Consider the following 12,177-nt stretch of genomic DNA (forward strand, 5'->3'; position numbering starts at 1 on the left):
ACCATATGATCAATAGAGGCAGAAAAAGCATTCGACAAAATCCGGCATTCCTTTATGACAAAAACTGTCAACGAACTAGGCATAGAAGGGACCTACCTCAAAATAATAAAAACTATATATGACAGACCCACAGATAGCAACATACTGAATGGAAAAAAGTTGAAAGCATTCCCCCTGGATACAGGAAGAAAACAAGGATGCCCACTTTCACCACTTCTATTCAACATAGTTCTGGAAGTACTAGGCAGAGCAATTAGGCAAGAGAAATAAATAAACAGCATCAAAATTAGAAAACAGGAAGTCAAACTATCTCTGTTTGCTGATAATATGATTGTACACCTACAAAATCCTAAGGACTCTTCAAAACTACTCTTAGATATGATAAACAAATTCAGTAAAGTCTCAGGTCACATAATCATTATACATAAATCAGTAGCATTGATATACATCAACAACAATCAAGTTGAGAATCAAATTAAGAATTCAATTCCTTTTACAACAGCTGCAAAAAATAAAATAAAATAACTAAAAGTATACTTAACCAAGGAGGTGAAAGTTCTCAAAAAGGAGAACTACAAAACACTGTTGAAAGAAATCATAGATGACACAAACAAATGGAAATGCATCCAATGTTTATGGACTGGGATAATCGATATTGTGAAAATGACCATACTGCCAAAAGTAATCTACAGATTCAATAGAATTTCCATCAAAATATGAACATCATTTTTCATAGAATTAGAAAAAACCATCCTGAATTTCGTTTTGAACCAAAAAAGAGCCTGAATAGACAAAGCAATCCTAAGCAAAAAGAACAAATCTGGAGACATCACATTACTGAACTTCAAATTATACTACAAGGCTATAGTTACCAAAACAGCATGGTACTGGTGTAAAAGTAGGCACATAGACCAATGGAATAGCTCAGAGAATCCAGAAACAAAGCCAAATACATACAGCTAACTGATCTTCAACAAAGCATACAAAAACAAAAAATTGGGGGATAGACACTCTATTTAATAAATGATGCTGGGAAAATTGGCAAGCTACATGTGTTAGCAGAATAAAACTGGATTCCTATCTCTCACCTTACACAAAAATCAACTGAAGATGGTTCAAAGACTTAAATATGAGACCTGAAACTATAAAAATTCTATAAGGTAACATTGGAAAAACTCATATAGATATTGGCCTATGCAAAGAATTCATGAATATGACCCCAAAAGCAAATGCAACAAAAACTAAATAAATAAATGGGACCCAATTGAACTAAAAGGCCTGTGCACAGCAAAAGAAATAAATAAACGGAGCAAACAGAAACCCACAGAATGGGAGAAACTATTTGCAAACTATGCATCCAACAAACGGCCAGTATCCGGAATTTACAAAGAACTCAAACAAATTACCAAGAAAAAACCAAATAATCCCATTAAAAAGTGGGAAAAGGACATGAATAGACATTCCTCAAAGGAAGATATACAAATGGGCAACAAACATATGAAAAAATGCCCAACATCACTACTCATTAGGGAAATGCCAATTAAAACTGCAATGAGATATCACCTTACTCCTGCAAAAAATGGCCATTATTTAAAGGCAAGAAACAATAGATATTGGCATGGATGTGGAGAAAAGGAACACTTATACAATGCTGGTGGAAATGTAAATTAGTTCAACCTCTGTAGAAAACAAGTGTGGAGATTCCCTAAAGAGATAAAAGTAGATCCAACATGCGACCCAGCAATCCCACTACTGGGTATCTACCCAAAGGAAGAGAAGTCACTATATGAAAAAGACACTTGCACGTGTATATTTATAGCAGCACAATTCACAATTGCAAAGATGTGGCACCAATCTAAGTGCCTATTGACTAATGAGTGGATAAAGAAAATATGTTTTACAAAACCGTGGAATACTACTCAGCCATTAAAAGGAACAAAACAATGGCTTTTGCAGCAACTTAGATGGAGCTGGAGGCTGTAATTCTAAGTGAAGTAACACAGGAGTGGAAAACAAAAACTGCATGTTCTCACTTATGAGTGGGAGGTAAGTAATGAGTATGCAAAGGCATAAGAGTGATATAATGGACTTCAGAGATTCAGAAAAGGGAGGATGTCCCAAGACTAACCAGAAAGAATTCAAATCCCTGAATAGACCAATAATAAGCTCTGAAATTGAAGCAGTAATTAATAGCTACCAACCAAAAAAAGTCCACGACCAGATGGATTCACAGCCGAAGTTTACCAGAGGTACAAAGAGGAGCTGGTACCATTTCTTATTAAAGTATTCCAAACAACAGAAAAATAAGAACTCCTCCCTAACTCATTTTATGAGGTCAGCATCATCCTGATACCAAAACCTGGCAGAGACACAACAACAAAAAAATTTTCAGCTAATATCCCTGATGAACATCTATGCAAAAACCCTCAATAAAATGCTGGCAAACAGAATCCAGCAGCACATCAAAAAGGATATCTACCACAATCAAGTCTGGGATGCAAGGCTGGTTCAACATATGGAAATCAATAAAAGTAATTCATCACATAAACAGAAACAATGACAAAAACCACATGATTGTTTTAACAGAGGCAGAAAAGGCCTTCAATAAAATTCAACATCCCTTCATGCAAAAAACTCTCAATAAACTACGTATTGATGGAACATATCTCAAAATAACAAGAGCTATTTATGACAAACCTATAGGCAATATCATACTGAATTTGCAAAAGCTGGAAGAATTCCCTCTGAAAACCAGCACACGGCAAAGATGCACTCTCTCTACACTCCTATTCAACATAGTATTGGAAGTTCTGGCCAGGGCAATTAGGGAACAGAAAGAAATAATGGGCATTCAAATCAGAACAGAGGAAGTCAAATTGTCCCTGTTTGCAAGTGACATGATTGTATATTTAGAAAATCCCATCGCCTCAGCCCAAAAATTCCTTAAGCTGATAAGCAATTTCAGCAAAGTCTCAGTATACAAAATCAATGTGCAAAATTCACAAGCATTCCTATACACCAACAACAGACAAACAGAGAGCCAAATCATGAGTGAACTCCCATTCACAATTGCTACAAAGAGACTAAAATACCTAGGAATACAACTTACAAGGGATATGAAGGACCTCTTCAAGGAGAACTACAAACCACTGCTCAAAGAAATAAGAGAGGACACAAACAAATGGAAAAACATTATATGCTCATGGATAGGAAGAATCAATATCATGAAAATGGCCATATTGCACAAAGTAATTTTTTTTATTTTTTTATTATTTATTATTATTATACTTTAAGTTCTAGGGTACATGTGCATAATGTGCAGGTTTGTTACATACGTATACTTGTGCCATGTTGGTGTGCTACACCCATCAACTCGTCAGCACCCATCAACTCGTCATTTACATCAGTAATCCCTTCCAATGCAATCCCTTCCTCCTCCCCCCTCCCCATGATAGGCCCCGGTGTGTGATGTTCCCCTTCCCGAGTCCAAGTGATCTCATTGTTCAGTTCCCACCTATAAGTGAGAACATGTGGTGTTTGGTTTTCTGTTCTTGCGATAGTTTGCTAAGAATGATGGTTTCCAGCTGCATCCATGTCCCTACAAAGGACACAAACTCATCCTTTTTTATGGCTGCATAGTATTCCATGGTGTATATGCGCCACATTTTCTTAATCCAGTCTGTCACTGATGGACATTTGGGTTGATTCCAAGTCTTTGCTATTGTGAATAGTGCCACAATAAACATACGTGTGCAAGTGTCTTTATAGCAGCATGATTTATAATCCTTTGGGTATATACCCAGTAATGGGATGGCTGGGTCATATGGTACATCTAGTTCTAGATCCTTGAGGAATCGCCATACTGTTTTCCATAATGGTTGAACTAGTTTACAATCCCACCAACAGTGTAAAAGTGTTCCTATTTCTCCACATCCTCTCTAGCACCTGTTGTTTCCTGACTTTTTAATGATCGCCATTCTAACTGGTGTGAGATGGTATCTCATTGTGGTTTTGATTTGCATTTCTCTGATGGCCAGTGATGATGAGCATTTTTTCATGTGTCTGTTGGCTGTATGAATGTCTTCTTTTGAGAAATGTCTGTTCATATCCTTTGTCCACTTTTTGATGGGGTTGTTTTTTTCTTGTAAATTTGTTTGAGTTCTTTGTAGGTTCTGGATATTAGCCCTTTGTCAGATGAGTAGATTGCAAAAATTTTCTCCCATTCTGTAGGTTGCCTGTTCACTCTGATGGTAGTTCCTTTTGCTGTGCAGAAGCTCTTTAGTTGAATTAGATCCCATTTGTCAATTTTGGCTTTTGCTGCCGTTGCTTTTGGTGTTTTAGACATGAAGTCTTTGCCCATGCCTATGTCCTGAATGGTACTACCTAGGTTTTCTTCTAGGGTTTTTATGGTATTAGGTCTAACATTTAAGTCTCTAATCCATCTTGAATTAATTTTTGTATAAGGAGTAAGGAAAGGATCCAGTTTCAGCTTTCTACTTATGGCTAGCCAATTTTCCCAGCACCATTTATTAAATAGGGAATCCTTTCCCCATTTCTTGTTTCTCTCAGGTTTGTCAAAGATCAGATGGCTGTAGATGTGTGGTATTATTTCTGAGGACTCTGTTCTGTTCCATTGGTCTATATCTCTGTTTTGGTACCAGTACCATGCTGTTTTGGTTCAATGCTATTCCCATCAAGCTACCATTGACTTTCTTCACAGAATTAGAAGAAAAAATTACTTTAAATTTCATATGGAATCAAAAAAGAGCCCGTATAGTCAAGACAATCCTAAGCAAAAAGAACAAAGCTGGAGGCATCAAGATACCTGACTTCAAACTATCCTACAAGGCTACAGTAACCAAAACAGCATGGTACTGGAACCAAAGACCTGTCAAACCGAGACCTGTCAGGCGGTCAGGGGTAAGAGGAGGGAGAGCATTAGGACAAATACCTTAATGCATGTGGGGCTTAAAACCTAGATGATGGGTTGATAGATGAAGCAAACCACCATGGCACATATATACCTATGTAACAAACCTGCCCATTCTGCATATGTATCCCAGAATTTAAAGTAAAATTTTAAAAAAAGAAAGAAAGAAAAACACTTGAATACTGAAAACAAAGAAGGGGGAGAGAGGAAGGGGGGTCTAGGGACACAAAAAACTACATATTAGGTAAAATGTACACTACTTGGGTGATGGGTACACTAAAAATCTCAGAATTCACTACTATATAATTCTTCCACATAAGAAAAAAAAAAAACCACTTGTACCCCAAAGCTATTGAAATAAATAATTTTTTTTTTAATTACCTTTTTGACCCTTCAAGCCATCAGGGCCCCTCACACCTGGGTGGCCTGGAACTCCTGGGTGGCCTCGCTCTCCTGGTGGACCAGGAAATCCCAGTCCCGGGGGCCCCACAGGTCCTGCTTTGCCTGGGGGACCCAGAGGTCCAGGAAATCCTTTACCACCTGGAATCGCATCTTCATGATCCCCCTAGGAATGTTATGTCACAAATCAATTACCAACCACTGAAAGTTCATGAACTCAAAGCAGTCATTGTAGGTTATAGAAACACATGCAAAAGTCCATAATTTCAGGAGACAGTTATTCTTAAGCAAATGTAATTTTAAAATAAATAACTTAGATACTTCTTAATATTTTAAACATATATATATATTTAATATATATATTAAATATTTTATCCTTCTACATGCGCTGGTCTCAAATGTGGTCTACCACAGTCTTACAGATCTGGATTGTTTCAATGAATCTAGGAGATATATATATATATATATATATATATATATATATATATATATGTCTAAGATATATATATAGAGAGAGATATATATATCTAGGATATATATATCCTATATATATATATATATATAAAAATCTAGGAGATATATATGTGTGTGTGTGTGTATATATATATAGAGAGAGAGAGTGAGAGATGGATTCTCTCTCTGCAACTCAGGATGGTGTGCAGTGGTGCTATCTTGGCTCACTGCAGCCTCTGCCTCCCAGGTTCAAGCAATTCTCCTGCCTGAGCCTCCTGAGTAGCTGGGATTACAGGCACCCACCAGCTCACCTGGCTAATTTTTGTATTTTTAGTAGAGACTGAGTTTCACCATGTTGGCCAGGCTGGTCTTGAATCCCTGACCTCAAGTGATCCACGTGCCTTGGCCTCCCGAAGTACTGGGATTACAGGCGTCAGCTACCATGCCTCGCCAAAATACACATTTTACATCTTTATATACATATATATATTTTATATATACGTATATATTTTATATATACATATATATAATATAAGCATGTGTGTTATGCCTCAAATACTGGAAACAATGTGTGTGATACACCTTAAATACAGAATAAGAGATTTTATGTCAAACCATTCTCTAATATCATGTCATAGAATATAGAAATACGTAGATCAAGGGAGGTGGTGGGATTACAAATCAAATACATTCTTATGCATTACCTTGAGAAGATGCATAGATACACTCCATCATCCTCCACCCCTGTGGGTAAAAGCCTAACAAGTCCTTTCCCCTCCTGCATGAGAATTTGACTTTTGGTTCACTGTGTGCTTCTGTTCCTCTCATAAAAATTAGATTGTCAACGACATTCCTAGGCAGTATTGCTTATAGTAAAATCAATCCCCAGCTGCAAAATTTGCATCTGGTCTGGAAGAACTGTGGGAAAGCTGCATCAAGGGTTCCCTCACTGGCAATCCCTGGTGGGGTCCTCAAAAGCTGTGCAGCGGATAACAGCTCTCATGGGGAATGAGGCTTTCAAGTCAGGGCTGCCTCCATGTCCACCATATGTGGGTCTCATCCCTTCTTGCACCCCACCGGACTGAATAGCTGCAAGGACTCTCAAATGCAAGGAATATCTGACAGTGTCCTGCTGGCATTTTGAGTGATCTTTTATCCTTCTACATGGCCTGGTCTCAGATGTGGTCTACAACAGTCTTACGGATCTGGATTGTTTCAATGAATCTAGGAAGACCTCAGCAAATGTTGAAATTCCTCTTCCAGTTTGATCTATATAGACACTGCTTTTTCACAATTAGATGGGTACTTTATGACAATGTCCACTCAGTGACAATGATTTCTAAGTAGTTCCTTAAGGGGAAGAATGAATTAAGCAGAGATTACCAAGCCTAAAGCAGAGATCATTCACATACTTGTGACCAGGAGAAAAGTCAGAAAGCTATAAACACCATGTAAGCCAATTTCCAGGCTTCTCTCTCTTATTCACTTGGATTCTGTCTGAAGCGTTTCCTGTAGAATCAGGACATGGTCTTTCCCTGTTGCAACACTCTCAGTAGCTTCCCATTATATAGGGCAGGCAGCACAGGTTGGTGGAAATGGCATGCACTTTGAAATAAGACAAAGTTTCACTCCTATTTTGCCTATTTGACAGATGGGTGGTCTTGAATATCAGATGCTAAGCCTCCATTTGCTTACTGTAAAATTGGAAAGGTATTGCTTTTCAGAAGACTGCTGTTATGAGGAAACCATCTAGCCTGGTTTCTGTGATATTGTAAGCATTCAGAAATACTGCATATATTTAAGATATTTTAAGTTCCTAAGCATTGGACCATCTCATCCTCTTCTTTTATGACCTTAATCACATACACATGGTATCCACCCAAAGCATGTCTGAAAAATGCAGCAACATCCTTTATCAGTGAGATTTTCCATCAGCCAATGCCTTGACTCTGTGGGTTTGCACTAGTTCACCCTTTCACGCTCACTACTTCCCCCATGTGCATCTTCTCCAGGAAACAGAATTGATGCTAAACATTGGGATCCGAGCTCCATCCTCCACCCCACAGAGTCAACTGAACACACCTAAAATCAGTGGGCCCCTTCTAAGATACACGTTTCTCTGAAGAAAATAAACACCATGAGAATGATATAAAGACTGAGGACCGAAATTCTTGCTAGGACTGAACTGCCACTGAGGATTTTAGACCATCTCCAATGATGCTATACCTTTTATAACAATCATCTTTCCATGTCAGGGTGCCAAAGGTGACTCTGATTTATGGCATGTTGATATTTTACTGAATTTCAGCTTGGCAAATAGAGAAGGGGGAAATAGTTGCTTGTATGACCATATAAGAAAGTGAAATTCTGAGAATTCTACATACTGGGAGTCCTGGATCCCCTTTTTCTCCAGCACGTCCATCCAGACCATGTGATCCTGGCTGCCCTGGAAATCCTGGGGGCCCATCAGGACCTCTTTCTCCTTTGTGCCCTGGGAATATAGGTCAAAAGATATTCAAGCTCGTATCAGCCGGGGGTAAAGTAGGATAGAGAGGATAAAAAATAAAGAAAATGACCTTGATCCTGGGTTGGTACAGTTTCCTGTGTATCTCAATTGCCCAAGTCACATAAAACATGCCAAAGCCAGAAGGGAGAATGACAACTGCTAGAACCGTCGAATCTCTTTAGTTGGGAAAAGCTCCTTTTCCCTTTTCCCATTCCAACAAGGAGCTGGTGTGTAAAGGTGTCAATCACAGAATTTTCCCCTACCTGTGTGATGCCAAGCACAGCACTCTATCCCTGGCCATCGGAAAGGGGGAATGGTCTGCCGTTGGGTATTTGCCCTAAGCTAATCAATCCTTTCTGACACTATTTTTCTATTTGAAACTGACAAAGCAGGGCTCTCTCCATCTCTGGATGTAAGAACTTAGAGCTGCCTGGGGCTATGAAAATCGGTCTGATGGGAGAAAGTATAGATGGTGGAATGTGAGATGAAAGATGCAGGGAGAGCCTCTTGATGCCACTGGAGGCCCGGATCTGGTTGTCCCAGTGCAAACCTGTGATGGTTAATATTAAGTGTCAACTTGATTGTAATGAAGGATGCCTACATAGCTGGTAAAGGGTTGTTGCTGGGTGTGTCTGTGAGGGTGTTGCCAGAGAAGATTAACATTTGAGTCAGTGGACTGCGACAGGAAGTCCTACTCCCAATGTGGGTGGGCACCATCCAGTTAGCTGCCAGCACAGCTGGAACAAAGCAGGTGGAAGAAGGTGGGATAGGCTGGCTTGCTGAGTCTTCTGGCTTTCATCTTTCTCCTGTGCAGAATGCTTCCTGCCCTTGGTCATCCGTCTCCAGGTTCTTCCACCTTTGGACTCTTAAATTTACACCAGTAGTTTGCCAGGGCTCTTGTGCCTTCAGCCACAGACTGAGGGGCACACTGTTGGCTTCTCTACTCTTGAGGGTTTTGGACTCAAAAGTAGGAAAACCACTACTTTTAGGGCTGAGTCACTTCTGGCTTCCTTGCTCCTCAGCTTGCAGACAGCCTATAGTAGGGTTTCACCTTGTGATCATATGAGTCAATTCTCCTTAATAAACTCCTTTTCATATATACGTATATCCTATTAGTTCTGTCCCTGGAGAACTCTTACTGATAAAAGACCCTACCTTTTAATCTTTCACATTTTGTTAAGGTCAGTACATTATTTTTAAAAAAAACTATTTCAAGTTGGGCTTCTTTCATTTACAACTAAAATATTATAGACTAATATAGAACACTGGAATGCGGTGAATAAACACCAGCCAAGCCAAAGGAGGGCTTGAGTCAAACTCAAGTTCACTATAATGAAGATGTGAATGTGTGGCTGAAGGAATATTTACATTTTCAAATAAGAGACAGGGGATTTGGCTCAACATTCATACAACCTTATGAAGGGCAGAAGTACTTTTGTAAGTAAGCTCAACCATCCTAAATTGTATAGAATTGATCTATGGTCACAGGGGAAATTACTGCAAGAGGAGGGTCCATACATCATTAAAGTGATGGATTATGCTCACCTTTAACTCTTGATATGACCACATCACCCTTCGCCCCTTTGTTGCCGGGTGGTCCAGAGGCACCAGGCTTTCCCTTGGTGAAAAATAAGAGCAACAAATTAGATTAATTGTGATGGATCAACAGCTCCATCTGTACATATTGAATCTCTCTCTTCCTCCCTCCTAAATCTCTTGTTAAAGATTCCAGCTTGGCATTCTTGTTCTCACCCCCTTCCCTGCCTTCCAAGATAGTCCTATCTTGCCAAATTGAGGCTCTTAAACTGCATGTAAAATGCAAAAGCTGGTGAAACCTGAATTAAGGTCTGCACCTGAGTTAAGAGGACAGTTTCCTGGTTTTGACAGTGTACTGTGGTTATATAAATATGGTTAGGCATATGTATCATGGTGGAAGCTAGGGGAAGCATACATGGGAACTTTATGACTGTGCAACCTCTTGTGAGTCAACTACCTCAAATTAAAATTTATAATTAATTTTTGTCATTATCGTGGGCTTTGTAATGTGAAACGGAAAGGAAAGAAGAGAGTGGGATAACCACAAGAGTTGCCACTATAGCTGAAGGTAGAGGTTTAGGGATAAGTTTGTGATGAAAAGGTGTGGAAGTGATGTGCTGCTAAGGAAAGTTGATGAACAGGAGAAGAGGAAATAAGAACCTTTTCTGAAGCGAATATATTTATTATGTATAACAGGTAAATAGCTAATTTTGGCTGACAGGCTTGTGATCTCTTAACCACAACATTGCTCAAAACTAAATAATTTGAGTCATGCTTTTTAAGTGTTACATATTACTGAATATCAAACCATGTCAAAAATATGGGAACCTGGCTGGGCACAGTGGCTCACATCTCTAATCCCAGCACTTTGAGAGGCCGAGGAAGGTGGATCACTTGAGGTCAAGAGTTCGAGACTAGCCTAACCAACATGGCAAAACCCCGTCCCTACTAAAAATACAAAAATTAGCTGGACGTGATGGTGCACACCTGTAGTCATAGCTACTTGGGAGACTGAGGCATAAGAATCACTTGAACCCAGGAGGCGGAGGTTGCAGTGAGCTAAGATCGTGCCACTGTACTCCAACCTGGGTGACAGAGCAAGACTCTGTCAAAAAATATATATATACACACATATATAAATATTTTGACACAGAGTATATTATACATACATATATAAAAACATATATGTATATATAAACATATATGTATGATATATAAACATATATATGTTTATATATAAACACACATATATATGAACCTATTGTCAGTATGTTAGGGTGGCCAAGCACCATATCAAATACCATTATAGAAACACCATACAGAGCCCAAGATGACTTACCTAGTGGTATCAATAACCAAAAAACCACAGCAAAGAAATAGGAGGGAGGTAAAAATGACTGAGCAGGCCAGTTCCTTTGCTCACACAGATGCCACTACCTTGTCGTATTTTCTTTTTCTTTTTTTTTTCTTTTTTTGAGATAGTGTCTCACTTCATCCCCCAGGCTGCAGTACAGTGGCACAATCATAACTCACTGTGGCCTTAAACTCCTGGGCTCAAGCGATCCTCCTGCCTCAGCCTCTCAGGTAGTGGGACTGCAGGTACATGCCACCATGACTGGCTAATTGGATTTTACTTTTTTGTGTGTAGAGATGGGGTCTTGCTGTATTGCCCCAGCTAGTCTCAAACACTTAGCCTTAAGGGATCCTGCTGCCTCTGCAAGTGTTGAGATTACAGGAGTTCTGAGCCACCATACCTGGTCTTGTCTTATTTTCACACAATCTAACAATGTGTTCAAACAAGCTTAACTATCTTTTTTTTAACTGGCCCTACTACTTTATAAGCTGAGAGCTATAGAGGGGAGGAGAGTACCAGTAGAGATGAGCACACTGGCACCAGCAATCATCAGGCAGCAACAGTGAAGAGGAAGCCAAAAATGCACGTAACAGGCATAACAACTCAAATGGACAAAAGGGTTGGGAGCCATTTCATGCAGAGAAAAAAAAAATGTCCACACATAACTCAGCATCTCTGATATCACTCTAGTATAGCATCCTGTTTGTAGCAATGTCTGTGAACCATCAAAAAGGTGGGTAGAACCAATTTCTTAATATAAATCAAGACATTAGAATTAGAAATCATAAAGTGCTAATGTAGGTTGAGTTTTAATTCTTATTTTTACTATATATGCTAGTCATAAGTAGCAATGGGGCCTGGCCAAAGTGTATGTCATATGGTGTCCTGCCCAAGAAATGGATAAAGAAAATGGCCTTCTGATGAATAAATTATCAGGACAGAAAACCGTTCACATAGCATTTGGACCAACTTCTTTCCAGAAAGAGAACAAACTGGAAT

At 39.2% G+C, this 12,177-nt stretch overlaps 1 protein-coding gene across 1 annotated transcript in view; it reads right to left on the reverse strand.

Moving 5' to 3' along the window:
* The window catches only part of COL4A4 (collagen type IV alpha 4 chain), a 153,921-nt gene that overhangs the window by 62,825 nt on the left and 78,919 nt on the right, over window positions 1-12,177 (reverse strand). Inside the window, exons 23-25 of the mRNA XM_038001450.2 lie at window positions 9,834-9,906; window positions 8,167-8,273; window positions 5,312-5,495 (exon numbers count right to left, since the gene is read on the reverse strand). Coding sequence (XP_037857378.2) covers window positions 5,312-5,495; window positions 8,167-8,273; window positions 9,834-9,906 — 364 coding nt within the window. The remainder of the gene's footprint in view (window positions 1-5,311; window positions 5,496-8,166; window positions 8,274-9,833; window positions 9,907-12,177) is intronic.

The sequence above is a fragment of the Chlorocebus sabaeus genome, chromosome 10 (genome assembly GCF_047675955.1).
Source record: "Chlorocebus sabaeus isolate Y175 chromosome 10, mChlSab1.0.hap1, whole genome shotgun sequence".
Lineage (NCBI taxonomy): Eukaryota > Metazoa > Chordata > Mammalia > Primates > Cercopithecidae > Chlorocebus > Chlorocebus sabaeus.